The 16,853-nt window shown below is 38.8% G+C and overlaps 1 protein-coding gene across 1 annotated transcript; it reads left to right on the top strand.

Moving 5' to 3' along the window:
* The first annotated feature begins 5,641 nt into the window (after positions 1–5,641).
* Positions 5,642–7,768, top strand: LOC118670328 (aconitate hydratase, mitochondrial-like). Its single transcript, XM_036337382.1, is given in 1 exon segment — positions 5,642–7,768. A coding segment is annotated over 1 exon segment (2,127 nt).
* The last annotated feature ends 9,085 nt before the right edge of the window (positions 7,769–16,853 follow it).

Here is a 16,853-nt window from a genome sequence, read left to right as displayed (position 1 = left end):
TACCATTGGCTCTCCTGGGTCTCCAACTTGCCAACTCACCCTGCATATATCGGGACTTGCCAGCCTCCATAATCACATAAGACAATTCCTTATAATACATCTCTTTTTTTACATTTATACATTTTTACTGGTTCTGTTTCTGGAGACTGTGACTAATACACTCTCTAAACCAGGGGTCCTCAAACTTTTTAAACAGGGGCCAGTTAGTTCACTGTCCCTCAGACCGTTGGAGGGCTGGACTATAGTTTAAAAAAAGACTATGAACAGATTCCTATGCACACTGCACATATCTTATTTTGAAGTAAAAAAACAAAACGGGAACAAATACAATATTTGTATTTGCATGTGGCCCGCGGGCCGTAGTTTGAGGACCCCCTGCTCTAAATCATTATTATCTAAGTATCTCCTGGATGATTGAAAGTAATATTGGTGGTCTTATTTATTCTAAATCTACATGAGAACTAAATAAGTAAAACTATGCGCTGCATATAGAGCCATCAGTGTAGACAACTGGGTCCTAAAGTCTTCAATATTCACACAATCTATAAGATATCCCATTCTAAAAATTAACACAAAGTATTTGTATATTAACTGCAGAGAAAAGCTAAATACGACTAATTCTCTATACACAGAACCACACAAAGATATAAAAACTTTAACCCACTTGCGTTGTCATCAGATGCTACTTATTAAGGTAGGCTCAGAATAGGTAATCAAATAATAATAAAATTATATAAATGTGGGGAGAGAGACAAAATATAATAAGCTTAAAATAAGTAAATTATATGATATAAGCACCATCAAACAGGCTTTACCATACAGAAATGTTTTCGGTCATTCCAAAAGAGCCACACACTCATTTAAGATAAATTTCTGGTTTTAAAAATAATATTTTCATTCATTATGCAACTGCTCACAGATTTCTTACATTTTAGAACACTCTTCATCTGCCTCTCATTATATTCATATAATAAAAATCATTTTTAATGAACACTGAAACATTTTGCTAGCTCTGAATATATTGGGAGAGCAGTGGACTCTGCCAGTCCATACTCATTCTTTGCAAAAGATAAGAAACTTGGCCCAATGTTTTATTTTAATCCTCTCCCCATATCAGTAGACACAATTTTTGCCTACACAAGATATGGGTTTCCAAATATATTGTGCTAATTTTCTCCAAGCTGTTTTTATCCAATTTTATTTTTACTGTCTATAAATAAATGCACAAGTTTCTCCTACTTCTAAAGGCACTAATTCTTTACAGGGGTCCTCAAACTACGGCCCGTGGGCCACATGCAGCCCGCCAAAAACATTTATCCGGCCCCCCGGGTGTTTCTGCCGCCACTGTGTGCATAGGAATTTGTTCATAGTTTTTTTTTTAAACTATAGTCCGGTCCTCCAACGGTCTGAGGGACAGTGAACTGGCCCCCTGTTTAAAAAGTTTGAGGACCCCTGTTTTATTAGATATGACTAACCACACATCAGCTTTCATTAATTGTTATAAAGAAAAGAGTATTTTCCTAGATGGATGGAATTCCTTGAGAGCAAGGACCATGCTTTTTTCAATGTTTATAAATTATGCCCATCTTCTGAAATATAGTTACATCATCATAACTAATACCGGTCGCAACTACAACCTTCTGAATATGCTGCACTTTTTTAAAAAAATTATTTTATTTTTTTTATTTTTCAATTACAGTTGACATACATTATACTAGTTTCAGGTGTATACCCCAGTGATTAGACATTATATAACTTACTAAGTGATCATCCCAATAAATCCCATATCCATCTGACACCATACATTGTTATTAGAATAGTAATGGCCCTGTGCACGAATCCCTGAGCGAGTAGCTCACTGACACTTGCCTCAGCTGGCTGCCCCACTCACCGCAACTCACTAGTAGCTCTCTGCCACAGGTAGCTCACTGCCCTGCCCTCCTGTAGCTCTCCTTGCTTGTAGCTAGCTGCCCCGCCCTCCTGCTGATCAGTCATTATGCATCACGGCATAACAACCATTTGCATATTACCTCTTTATTATATATTCCCTATGCTATACTTTATATCCCCATGACTACTCTGTAACTACCAATTTGTACTTCTTAATCCCTTCACCTTCTTCACCTATTCCCCCAACCACTCTTTCATCTGGCAACTGTCAAAATGTTCTCTGTGTCTGAGTCTGTTTCTGTTCTGCTTGTTTATTTATTTTGTTTTTTATATTCAATTAGTGATAGATATGTATTTATCAAAGCTATCATTTAGAATCAAAGGGCAAAAAAAAAAGCTAAAGGAATTCAGAACCACCAAACCAGTATTACATGGAATTTTTTGTTTGTTTTTTGTTTTTAATATATTTTTATTGACTTCAGAGAGGAAGGAAGAGGAAGAGAGAGATAGAAACATCAATGATGAGAAAAAATCATTGACTGGCTGCATCCTGCATGCCCCCTACTGGGGACCGAGTCCACAACCTGGACATGTGCCCTTGACTGGAATCAAATCCGGGAACCTTGAGTCCACAGGCTGATGCTCTAGACCAGTAATGGCAAACTTTTTGAGCTCCGCATGTCAGCATTTTGAAAAACCCTAATTTAACTCTGGTGCCCTGTCACATATAGAAATTTTTTGATATTTGCAACCATAGTAAAACAAAGACATATTCTTGATATTTATTTTATATATTTAAATGCCATTTAACAAAGAAAAATCAACCAAAAAAATGAGTTCGCGTGTCACCTCTGACAGGCGTGTCATAGGCTCGCCATCACTGCTCTATACACTGAGCCAAACCGGCTAGGGCATGGAATGTTAAAAGGATATTCTTTAAGAAGAAGAATAAAAAACAAGATAAAAATGTTATAATAAAATGGAAATAAATTCATATATATCAACAATTATATTTGAATTCTCATCTTACTTGGCCTCGTTAGAACAGATCCTTGTTCATAAAATTCTATTTATTTCCACTCCCTACTGATTTCCCACTTTATTAAATGGCAGCATTTTCAACTCTTCTGCTTATACAGGGAAATTAAACAGAAATATCCCCACTCTAAGATCTTTCAGTGGTTTTCAACCTGTTTTTTAGAGGAAACATTATTTGTAAATATATTGAATTTACAAATTTACTCTTTAAATTATCAATGGCTGTGGCAGTTCCATTTTCCTTGTTGAATTTCAAAATTTTACCCAAGGATGTAAGAGTGTAAGCAATGGTAAAACTCTTAGTGGTATAGTCATTATTATAATGTCCTTAAGTGCTACATGATATTTTCACCGTATGTCATTCTGAATTCATGTCTATGATTGATCATATACTGCACAACCTTATTAAAGTTGTATTTGATCTACTGGTTTGTGTTCATATTTGGCTTGTCAAATATTTGTCAATCACTCTGTGATATCAATAACAATAAATAATAGCTTTCTTTGGGTATGAACTAAAAAGTGCTACCACAGATATAAATACAGGTACAAAAACCATATGTTTTAACTAACCTAAACAGTGATATGCATATGAAATTAACATATTTCATCAAGGTTTTTAAAATGTCACAGGAACCCTACACAAGATCAATCGGAAAATATATGATTAAGACTGACTGGCTGGCAAAACACACACACACACACACACAACCACAGGGTAGCAGCTCCCAGGTGAATTCGCCATAATTTAAATTCAGGCCATGCAGTCTGCAGGCTAAGAAACCTGATTTGTCATGACTCCAGAAAGGAGCTATCTTTGCTGAAGGGCAGACATTAACTTCTCTCACAGGGACTAAAATACAAAGGCTAGAATATGAATATGTTAATTTACACTGAGAATTAGAAATTCCAAAGGAGGGAGTGGGTGTTTGAGTTCTCTAACCATTAGTTAAATAAATAGATGGAAGATGAAAATTTAATAGGCAGACTGATTAGTGAGCCAACATCCCCAATAGAAGGATTAGTTTTCATATTAATGTTTCATACCACCAGCTAAGGAGAGTTAGCTACATTTGTCTGGGCAATAGTGTTACACCTACCAGAACAAGTAAAATATTTGGACCAAGACATATCTTCCCTGGATAATAATTAGTTGAGAGCTTCTTAGTCCCACTCCCATGTTTTCTGTATTTCTAGTTCCACCACCTCTTTCTTTCATTAGAAAGACCTGAGAGATGTGGAAACTTTTTATAATAATTTTTGCTTTATCTGATTGAATAATTTATATATTGGTCGAATTATTTAGTTCTAAGGTCATAATTTGATTTACTTTAAGATCCTTGATATTGCATCATTTTTCAAACTGTTTCTGCATAAATGCAAACCCATGATTCTATCCACTTCCAACTTCTATGAATCCCAAATAAGTATAAGTTCAGAATATAACTTCAGAACCAAATCCCTTTCTGAGTTTCATCATAAGTTTTCCAATATAAGCATCCTGTCTATATAAAGTTTAGACAATTTATTCAAAGTTACCCAGAATTGAACTGCTGTTTTTCAAAAAATATCATTTCTTCTTTCTTCTTTTCATAAATATTATCACGCATTCCTTCCCTCAGTTAAAGGAAAGGTATGTTAAAATTTTAATCAACTACTATGCTTGTGGGCAGTGTATTGTTTCTCCTATAGCGTTTCTCATGAATGCCATCTACTCTATGATGCACCTATGGAAACTCTGAGACGTCAAGGAGCTTGCCCAAGGGAACTCACTCCTCTAAATTGTAAAGTAACACTTTAAGTCCATTCTTTCTCACTCCAAAGATCTTTATTCTTTTTAATGTCACCATTCTTTCTGACATCATCCCTACCTAACACATCACCGAAACTGGATCTTTTTAAATAATTCCCCACCGCCCATCTTCTCTCACCACTCTTATCTTTTAAATCTTGAGTTCTATTTCTATTTTTCCTTAACTATTTATTTGTCTATCCCCTTTACCATTACCTTATTATATTTTTCATCTACTTAGATTCTAATATTATTATCCAATCTTGTCATTTTCTGCATCCTGCAGGTAAACTGGCCTCCCCTCCATGATAATGTCATAGTTAGCCATCTCAAATTAAATCTGGCCTTGTCATATTCTTGCTTAAGTTCTCAAAGAGTTTGGTGATGCCCTGTGGGTTAGGTATTTAAGATGGCTGTTATTTTCCTTAGCTCTCTCCTACCTGTGTCAATGTTACCATTCTCTTTTTACCCAAGCCTTCTGCTTTCTGCTCCTCAGTTCTCTCTAGAAACTCCAAACTGTGTACATTGACTTCTGCTTTACCACAACCTTTTCCACTTTTGCAAAAATCAATGTAAATAATCAAAAATACATTTAATGAATGTCTGAAATTTGTCGAGCACTATGCTAAGAGTTTTACATGGGTTAATTTTTTTCACAAATAACCCTAAGAGGTTTTGTGATTATTATTCTCCTCTTACAGATTAAGAAATTATGACTCAGAGATAATCACTTGCCTGAAGTCTTATAGCTGGTTATTTATATAACATAGAGTTTTACCTAGGCAGGAGAGTTTACACTTTCAATCACTACAGAAAATAAAATGTACTCATCACTTTAATATAGAGAATTAAATATTGGATTTTTAACACTGCAATTAAAAATTCAGATAAAACGCGACCTCATCTTTGTCAGTGCACAAAATGGCGCCTTAGAGCCTCCTGGTGACCCGGCTGCAGAGAGCCCTGGGTGTGCGGCAGTACCATGTGGCCTCAGTCCTGTGCCAATGGGCCAAAGTGGCCATGAGCCACTTCGAGCCCAATGATTACATCCGCTATGACCTGCTAGAGAAGAACATCGACATTGTTCGTAAACGACTGAACTGGCCTCTGACCCTCTCTGAGAAGCTTCTGTATGGACACCTGGATGACCCAGCCAACCAGGAGATCGAGCGGGGCAAGACGTACCTGCGGCTGCGGCCGGACCGCGTGGCCATGCAGGACGCCATGGCCCAGATGGCCATGCTGCAGTTCATCAGCAGTGGGCTGCCCAAGGTGGCGGTGCCGTCCACCATCCACTGCGACCATCTGATCGAGGCCCAGGTCGGGGGTGAGAAAGACCTTCGTCGGGCCAAGGACATAAACCAGGAAGTGTATAATTTCCTGGCAACTGCAGGTGCCAAGTATGGCGTGGGCTTCTGGCGGCCTGGCTCTGGAATCATTCACCAGATCATTCTGGAAAACTATGCATATCCTGGGGCTCTTCTGATTGGCACTGATTCCCATACCCCCAATGGCGGTGGCCTGGGGGCCATCTGCATTGGAGTCCGGGGTGCTGATGCAGTGGACGATATGGCTGGGATTCCCTGGGAGCTGAAGTGCCCCAAGGTGATTGGTGTGAAGCTGACGGGCTCACTCTCCGGTTGGACCTCACCCAAAGATGTGATCTTAAAGATGGCAGGAATCCTCACAGTGAAAGGTGGCACGGGCGCTATCGTGGAGTACCACGGACCTGGCGTGGAGTCCATCTCCTGCACTGGCATGGCGACCATCTGCAACATGGGCGCAGAAGTCGGGGCCACAACGTCGGTGTTTCCTTACAACCGCAGAATGAAGACTTACCTGAACAAGACGGGCCGGGCAGAAATTGCCAAGCTAGCTGAGGAGTTCAAGGATCACCTGGTACCTGACCCTGGCTGCCAATATGACCAAGTGATTGAAATTAACCTTAATGAGCTGAAGCCACTCATCAATGGGCCCTTCACCCCTGACCTGGCTCACTCTGTGGCAGAAGTGGGCGCTGTGGCCGAGAAGGAAGGCTGGCCTGTGGACATCAGAGTAGGTCTGATCGGCAGCTGCACCAACTCCAGCTACGAGGACATGGGACAGTCAGCAGCTGTGGCCAAGCAGGTGCTGGCTCACGGACTCAAGTGCAAGTCCCAGTTCACCATCACACCGGGCTCTGAGCAGATCCGCGCCACCATTGAGCGGGACGGCTATGCACAGGTCCTGAGGGATGTGGCCAACGCCTGTGGCCCCTGCATCAGCCAGTGGGACAGAAAGGACATCAAGAAGGGGGAGAAGAACACCATCATCACCTCCTACAACAGGAACTTCACAGGCCGCAATGACGCGAACCCTGAGACCCACGCCTTCGTCACATCCCCAGAGATTGTTACAGCCCTGGCCATTGCTGGCACCCTCAAGTTCAGCCCAGAGACTGACTTCCTGACGGGCAAGGATGGCAAGAAGTTCAAGCTGGAGGCCCTGAATGCAGACGAGCTTCCCCACACGAATTTCGACCCTGGGCAGGACACCTACCAGCACCCTCCCAAGGACGGCAGTGGGCAGCGGGTGGACGTGAGCCCCACCAGCCAGCGTCTGCAGCTCCTGGAGCCTTTTGAAAAATGGGATGGCAAAGACCTGGAGGACCTTCAAATCCTGATCAAGGTCAAAGGGAAGTGTACCACTGACCACATCTCCGCTGCGGGCCCCTGGCTCAAGTTCCGTGGGCACCTGGACAACATCTCCAACAACTTGCTCATTGGTGCCATCAACACTGAAAATGGCAAGGCCAACTCTGTGCGCAATGCTGTCACCCAGGAGTTTGGTCCTGTCCCTGACACTGCCCGCTACTATAAGAAACATGGCATCCAGTGGGTGGTGATTGGAGACAAGAACTATGGCGAGGGCTCAAGCCGGGAGCATGCGGCGCTGGAGCCTCGCCACCTCGGGGGTCGGGCCATCATCACCAAGAGCTTCGCCAGGATCCACGAATTAAAAATTAAAAAAAAAAAAAATTCAGATAAAATGAAAGAATGTTCAAAATGAGAAAGCATAATCATGTGAATTATGTATAAAAATAGTGTGAATAAGCAAACTAAGCAAGTCAATTCAACATGGGATTTACGAAATGTACTAAATGTATACTGTATGTCTGCATTAACATATCTATATTATAAAGAAAATAATGCTTAATATGATTAATAATGGCTTCATTATGCTAAAGAAGTTACTGGGATCATAAAAGACATATCTCTATTTCTTATAGCTTTAAAGTTCAGTTCAACTTTCCCTCAGACATGCTATTTAAAAAAACACACATGAAAATACATGGTTAAAATAGATAACCTTTTAGAAATTATCAGGGCATGGCAAATAAATTTTAAAGAAATCTTTCGATGTTTCCTAGTGAAATCACATGCTCATATTTATGACTGAATAAAACCTTAAATATTTTTAAATATAATGGTATATATTTGAATATATTACAGAGCACTTGCCAATTAGAGCTGTCCCACTAACTCAAGACCTTGGAGAAATTTAGCTTCTGAGATTCAGAAGCCATTTGCCATTCACCAAGTCACATGGATTATTTGTTATATTCATTTGTAGTTTGAGTGTGCATTAGAGACAAAACCCTATTCATCATGATCGTTTTAAGATTTCACTTTATTTATTAAAATTATCCTTACTGTGGAAAATATTATAGCTGTCCCTCATTTTCCCCCATTGACTCCCTCCACTCCACTCACCCCCCCTACCCCAGGCCTTCCCCAAACTATTGTCTTCCCATGGGCTACCTATATATGCATATAAATTCTTTAGTTAATCTTTCACCCCACCCCTCTCCCTCTGAAATACATCAGTCTGTTGCATGCTTCAATGTCTCTGGATCTATTTTGTTCGTCAGCTATTTTTAAATACCCACATCCAGCCTTGGTTTTTCTTGTTGCAGAGAAGATGGAAATAGCAATGAAAAAGCAGAAAAATTAGATACTTCAGACACTTGGCAGCTGCATTCACTTGCTATTTCAGGTGTTCTCAGGCATCCCGGGAGGTCGACGCAGGCCACCCAGGGGCCATCTAAACAATGTTGTTTTTGTCCCTGAGACCTTGGACCTGATCTGACTGTATCCTTTCCACTTGTTTCTTCATATACCACTAGTGGCCTGGTGCATGAAATTCATGCACGGGTAGGGTCCCTAGGCCTGGCCGGTGGTCAGGGCCAATCGGTGCCTTCCGGCTACTGGCCAGGGCCTTCCTTCATTCCGTGCCATCCTCTGATGGTCAGCACACGTCATAGCAAGTGGTCGAACTCCCATTCAGTAGAACTCCCAAGGGGACAATTTGCATATTAGCCTTTTATTATATAGGATTAGGTTACTATACTGTTTCTTCCTGTCTTTGAGTCCTCTTCTTTTTGTCTTGCCCTGTCTTCTGACTGACTCCTTGCCTTGCTATTTGATTTTTGAATAAGATTTCAGATTGAACACCTGATCCTGGCCTATTGTCTGACCTGTCTCCATTACCTATTTGATCTGTTTATTTTTTCTTTGTTCTTACTGCCACCCAATTGCATAATGTTTTTCCTCCTCCGCATACACAAAGAGTGGATTTGGAAATGTGAACTTGAAATTCCACTACCCCCAGTCTGACAAAACAATACGAAATTTGAACATAAAATGAGTACCAGATTAAACTATAAAATCAACATGTAGATACAATCAGAGATAGAGAGTGGACTTAATGATACAGAATAGCTCCCATTCATATCATTAGTAATGGGACATAGAAAAAACACAGGTTTAATTAGAAACATTGCATCAGTGCACTCTCCCCAGAGTTCAATGCTTATAGCTCCATGTCTACAAAGCTGATCAAAATCTATAATGATATTCTTAGCCTTCAATGTTGTCATGATGCCATGGACAATTTCTAACATAGGTAACATATTTGGTTATAGTTATAGACTGGTACAAGGGCAGTCACAATTGTAATCTACTAAAATGCTTCTACAGGCAGACTGCCCTCTGTGCTGGGTTTTCTGGACTAGTCAGTAAAGATGTGCTAGTGAAATCTCCATATCTACTTTAGAAACGGGTTTACTTAACTTTGCTTTATAAAAAAATCCTGATGGTTGTAAAGCAGTTGTATTTATTATTTGTCTGTCTGTTTGTTTGTAAAATTAATATTCCCATTGCTGCCAAAAGTTGGAAGTCAGGATTGGTGGGGATTGGGGAATTAGCCGTGTGCCCTGGCTTATGTTTTCCTAGGAACAACACCCCCCTGCTTAGGCCTGAAAAGTGCTCACTCATATGTATTGTCGTCTTTCCCGACTCAGTCCCTGCTCATTCGCAAGGCTCTTTCCTATTACAGCCTTCCCTCTTTATTCCGTTCTCCACCCCCACATCTCCCACCTAAACTTTTCCTAGGTTCTGCTAACCGCCCCTGTTGAAATTAAATTGCATCTCAGTTTCCTTCAGGCCCTTTCTATTTCTTACAAATGCTTTAGCCCCTTGAATCAGCTTCTACCTTCAAGCTTCGATGCTTTGAAGGCTGGTGGCTGCATCCAGTGGGTTGGCTCTCCTGGAGGGAGGAAGATGAGCTTTGTCCGCCATAGGAGTGAGGAACAAGGCAAGGTATGGTGGGAAGGCCAGGGTCTTTTCTTTGGCATGGGTTAGGTTTATCTTATAGTAACTATAATTTAAAAACAGAACTCATTTCCTGAAGATTAATTCTCTAACACCTTTCTTATTGATCTAGGTGAGAAATTCCTGCTTTTAACATAATGCTGATCCCACTGCTGAAAAAATAGTAACCCGACTTCATTTCATAAAAAGAGCATTTCCTCCTTGTCTGAATTACATTACATCACCTCCTCCATGGTCACAAATGGTGCTGTGCCCAAACAGTGTTTCTCCAATAACGAAGCTTATCTTTAACCAGTCTACGACAGAAGGAGAAAAGGTAGGATTTGAACTGCAACCATGTGACATGCGGCCTCTCCACGTGGTTTGGGCCTCCCACAGCATAGCCAACAGGTCCTGAGAGGAAACCTTCCAAGCGGGAATGTTCAGACAACGAATGCTGTGTGAAAGCCAGACAGAAGTGGTATGGCCTTTGCTGATCTGTCTTCAAAAGCTACACAGCATCACTTCCATCTTTGAGTCCCTAAGGCCAGCCCAGATGCCTGTGATGAGAATTAAGCTCCACATGTTGATGGGAACACAGCAAGGTCACCTTGCAGAAGAGAAGAGTATGCAGAGTGCGAGACATAGTAGTTATTTTTGGAAAATATAATCAGGGACACAAGTCATCCCTGCTGGGATGTGTCCAAATTCCTGACCCTCAGAATCCATGGTTATTGGTTTAGAGCACTAAGTTTTGGTGTAATTGGCCATGTAGCCATAGAGAACCAGAAATAGTAACCCAGCTGAGGTGCTCACAGCTTGGATTCAATGAAATGAAATCCAGGATGCTCTAATTTCATAAAATAAAATAAAGACTTTATTTAAATGCAATGGAGGCCACTATCACAGGGAAAGAAAACAGATGGTTTCAAATGATCCTGGTATTCAGCCTCAACATATACCCACTGAGTTCTGTGCTGTGCTATTCTCTGTGACTGCTACCTGTCTCAGTACCTGCTCAAGGGAAATGGAGCAAGAAAGACCTCTGGGCACAGTGATCCTGATCTTTGCCCTTGATTTCTCTTTGATTTATTTTTCATGGAAGATAGTCTGTAAAATTATCATGATAGCTGCAGAAAGCATTATAACATTTATTCCTACTTGCTTGTTTCCTTACATTTTATCAGCATAGAAAAAGCAAAAATTTTAAAAGCATGTGTTGAAAAGTACATGCTAACTGGAATTTCTTCACAGTATGGCCCAGCACCCCTTGCTACACAAATAACTGAACTTTTTACTCTAAAATTCACAAAGAAGGCAACTAATTATAACTTAATGTCACATGTAGCCATTTTATAGCAAGAGAAGATATATGTATATAGGTACATATATATATACACATATATGGGAAAGTAATTTTATATATATGCTTTATTAATAAATATAGATAATGCACATATATACACCAATGCATTCATATATTTACATACATATATTAACATATGCCTATACACATACATATAATTTCACTTTGAATTTTTACTTTGTTAAATTAGGTAATTAATTGGATTTCTGATTTGTCTCTATGAAATTGCAAACTCTGTTATTTAGAGTCTATCTGAGAAATTGGTCTACTTTGTGTACTTATGAATCAAGATTCTAGTCATAAAATTCTCAGAGGAATACTGTGAGACACTAAATAAGGTAGATTTCAGCTCAAAGGGGTCTAGATGGTCAACTTCAAATTCGTACTATAATTTTCTACTACCTCAGTGCACCCCTTTCTACTCTGAATGTATATTCCCCAAATAGTTGCAGAAAACATGGAAGATGGAAAGTGGTACATTTCAGCTTGGCAATGTGCACTGTTTTTATCTTCTAGTAAAACAATACTATAGATCAATGTAAAAAACAAGGAATCCTGACTAATTTTTTACCATCACTCAAAACATCTATGTCTCCTATTTATTATGTCACCTATTTAAGATTATGAATGTGTGTATGTGGATTGAGTATATGCATACAAAATTGGGGGTAATGGTTTTTCGTACAGCAAACTGACATCGGTTTCAGACAAAAACATGCTTATTTGAAGTTAAATGTTTTTTTATTTAAATTCTATATTGTGTTAAAGTATTACATAAGTCTCCTTTTTCCCCCCATTGACCTCTCCCAGCCGCCCCCACCCCTAGCACATGCCCTCACACCCCGCCCCCCCCCATCTGTGTCCATTGGTTATGCACACATATGCTTGCATGCATACAAGTCCTTTGGTTTATCTCTTATCCCCTCCCCCAACCTTTCTCTCATTGGTTGGTGAAGTTAAGTTTTTATATAATAGTTTGAAAAAATAAACCCATAGTCATATGTACTGTATATAAAACTACCTACAAAAATTACTGTCAAAAACAGCTTTTGTTTTAGACTGGAAAATGCTGCAACTATTCTTTCATGCCAATAATTGTAGAAATGTCTCAATATTTTTAATGTTTATGAGGGTAGTGGTTAACAGCATTAGCCTGGGTTCATAACAGACTTTTATCTACTTTTATCGGTATGATATTAGGCAAGTTAAGTAATTGCTGTGCCTTCAAGTTTCCTCATTTGTAAAACAGGAATGATAATTCTGAGGATCAAATAATGGGTTTAATGTAAAGTTATGAGAATTAAAGGACTTATTTTATGTAAAGTGCTTAGAACTGTGCCTGGTACACACAGCAATTAATTGTAAGTATTATCACTTATATTCAATGACAACTTAATTTCTTTAACCAGTTCACTGGGGTATGTATCAGGATTGTTTTACATTTATTTTGTTATTGTAAACACTACTCTGATGAGCATGTTTTTATGTACATCTTTTTCTACTTATGTACTTAGTATTTATTTTTCAAAGTAGAATTTGGGGGTGAAATTGATGCATAATTTAAAGCCTTTTGATCCATACAGTATAATTGCCATCCAATTTTCTCTCTCACCAGTACTGTACAAAACAGAAAATTGAAATATATCTGCAGATAGTTTTACATAATTTACAAATATTTTTAGTTTTAATTTGTAAAAATCTATATTTACAAAAGGGGATTTTTAAATGATTATAAGGAAAATGCCAGGCATGTGATTGATAATTAAGTAATTCGTGCTGCTAACTCATGTATTTGCAAGCAAATTATTCATTTTGTTGATGACAACTAGAAAACTGTTAAATTCCAGTTGGTTGTACTATGTGCTTCTCAGAATACACTGGACCAATTCCTCCCTAGTAGTTAGTTATTTTGGGCTCAGGACAAAGGACTTATTTTTAAACTTTACCTAAACTGATATTAATTGTTAAGTAAATCTACTGCTAGAAATGTCATGGAATCTGGCATTTCATAGCTAACTAATGCACTTGAAGTTACATGCTGTCAGATCTGTTTATGCCCCTAATCCCTTTATTCCTGGGGATGCCCAAGGGTTACAGATACCGATTTTATTACGTATCGAACCACTAGGATATAATTACAAGGAAAGTAGCTCCCCTTCCCTAAGCTGGAAAGCAGTATCTCCGCCCCTAATTTAACAGATAAATTATTTCAAAAAGCTTTCAGATTCCATTTAGAACAACAAAATAATTCAATATAAACCTGGGTAAAAAATAGTCTCAATTTTGTACTTATTGTGAGCCTTTCCCATTCTTCTTGATTTAGTGGTCATCATAAAAGTTTAAAGTGAGCTAACTGTTCTATGTCATAGAGTGCAGGTGTCATCTGCACTTTGGAGAGACCTCTGTAAAAGAACTCTGCACGGTCATTAAAATGAGTCAAGTTGCAGAGTTTATACTCTTTCGTGTTCCTTCCTCTTCTGCTGGTTGCCAGGTGCCAGACCATCTGCTCTGGAAGTTGTTGATGTCACAGCAGCAGCAGAAGAACACTTGATTTTCCATAATTGATTGTATTCTTTATGATGTGGATGTCTGCCTCTGCTTTTGCAGAAGAACTTAATATAGTCTTGGAGATATTTTTAAATGTGGATAGTCATGCTTACATTTTCATGCACTCTGCTTGCCAGACGTGGGATCGTCAGGGTAAATACGAGGCTAATAGGCAGAGGCCTTCCATTCTAGGTGCCTGAGGGGAACCAGTCGGGGACCAAGCAATCAGTCAGAGACCAAACAATTAGTGGTTACTTGTGCATATCAGATGCTCCAGTGAACAGACAGCCAGTTATAAAGTGAGTTTTGCCGCCAGGGAATGTACTTAAGTGCAGGCAGTATGAAATCGCAATCAAACTGATCAAATACCTTTTTTTTTTTCTTCTATTTTTTGCTGAGGAGTAAAATAGGGACTTGGTGAAGAACTTTATCTGTAAGCTGAATTAAAATGACCATCAGCTTGCTGTGAATAAATTTCCTTTTTTCTTAAGAAAAAACTCATCAACTCAGTATGGATTAACTTACTCAATTTTGTCAAGGGCTTCAAGATAAATCCAATAAAATTTCCTAAGCTCCCTTTCAATTTTTTTTTTTAATATTAAGAAGCATCAACAATTGAACTGCTCCCTGTTGCTTGGCAGCAAGCCACTAACATTCATTCTCTTCTCTTTTGCCTCCTGCCCACACTCCTGTCCTAATAACAGCCATCATTTTAATGAATCGTTGACTACTTTATTGACTGACCTCAGAACAGTCATTTCTTCCTAGATTGAAATAATTAATTTAGGAAGTGTACATTGTGGTTTAGTTCAAATCAGTTACAAAACATTAATATGGACAGTAATAACATCCCTGCCCTTATTAGACTCCATTAAGTCTCAACTGCTTAATAAGGCTTTATTAATAAAAACTGGAAAAAAAATAGTACTTAAATCCTGAAGAAATGAAGAACTATGCAAGGATATTTCAGTAATAGCCACAGTTTTTACCTGATGAAGCACAAAGAGAAGAAACGCTGTTCCCAACCTTATATAATGCTGCTTCTGTGGGGCAGTGCAGGAGTCTTGCCACAAAATGAGACCATAGACAATTTCCGATTTAAAAGAGGAATAGGAATTTATATTTGACTTGCCTAAGAAGTTTATGTGTTAACTAGAGACACAGTGCATGACATTTGTGCACTGGGTGAGGGGTTCCTCAGCCCAGCCTGCGCCCTCTCACAGTCCTGGACTCCTCGGAGGATGTCTGCCTTCCAGTTTAGGCCCATTTCGGACATTCCCTGAGGGGTCCTTAGCACTACTGCAGAGGCAGGAGAGGCTCCCGCCACTGCCGCTGTGGTCGCCAGCTGTGAGTCTGGCTTCTGGCTGAGCAGCGCTCCCCCTGTGGGAGCGCACTGACCACCAGGGGGCACCATCAGGGGGCAGCTCCTGCATTAACCTGGTGGTCAGTGCGCCTCATAATGACCAGTTGCTCCGCAGTTCAGTAGATTTGCATATTAGGGTTTTATTATATAGGATGATATCAGGAAATTTTAATGGGAGAGATTATAACAATCTCACTTCCTTAGCTATATCTGAGGAAATCTTTTTCTGCTTTTGTTATGAGATTATTTTTTATAAGAAATGATCTCTTAGCTGGTGGCAAAATAAACTGATTTTAGGAAAAATTAACCTGGAGAAAATGAACAGGTGCCCAAGCAGATTTTTAAGCTTAATTGATGGCAAACATCACAGAAAGCCATTTAGTATTTTCTTGTCAGACCTGAAAATGAAGAAAACAAGATTTCTGTGGCTGAATGTTTCAACCTCCACCTCTAAAATTTGTGTCATGACAGGAGTGCTACTTCAAGAAAGAAGGCCAGCAAATCTGAGAAGATTTATTTTATAAAGAATAAAACAAGTACTTTAGAAAAAAATGTAGAGATAACTCATAATTTAGGAGTTTAATAAAAGAGCATTCTAGAATTCTGAATCATGCAAACAATCAGAAGATGCCTTTTCTATCTTTGAAAACAATGTTAATCAATAAATAAAGAAAAACAACAACAAATTCAAACTGTAATGTTATCACTAAATTTCATTAACTTATAATAAAATTCAATTTCTAACGCCATAGACTTAATAGTAACAATTTTAAATAAAATAGAGCAATATTTTATCAATATATATCATATCTGTCACACCAAAACAAATCTATTAAATGAATAAGTATTATAAATACATGGTGGAGCAAAAATAGGTTTATAGTTGTGAGTACACAAAATATAGCGTTTATTCTTGTATTATTATTTAGTAATTATTGTATTATTTTCCATATGAACAATTGTAAAGCTACTTTTGCCCCAACCTGTAGCCTGTAGGTAGTTTAAATTAGTCTTGATGCATTTTGTTTTAGTAGAAAGAATGCATATATATATATATATACACACACACACACCAAGGTGTACCGGTTAATAATAGTGGGTTTTGTAATCAAAGAAAACACGATAATTTCAAGAGAAACATCAAAAGTGCTTATTCAAAGCAATGTCCATCACTAGCTACACATTTCTCCCATCTCTCAGGTAATTTGTGGATACCGTCTCAATAGA

Source organism: Myotis myotis, unplaced genomic scaffold (genome assembly GCF_014108235.1).
Source record: "Myotis myotis isolate mMyoMyo1 unplaced genomic scaffold, mMyoMyo1.p scaffold_m19_p_15, whole genome shotgun sequence".
Classification (NCBI taxonomy): Eukaryota; Metazoa; Chordata; class Mammalia; order Chiroptera; family Vespertilionidae; genus Myotis; species Myotis myotis.
This window is presented reverse-complemented; position numbering and strand designations above follow the sequence as displayed.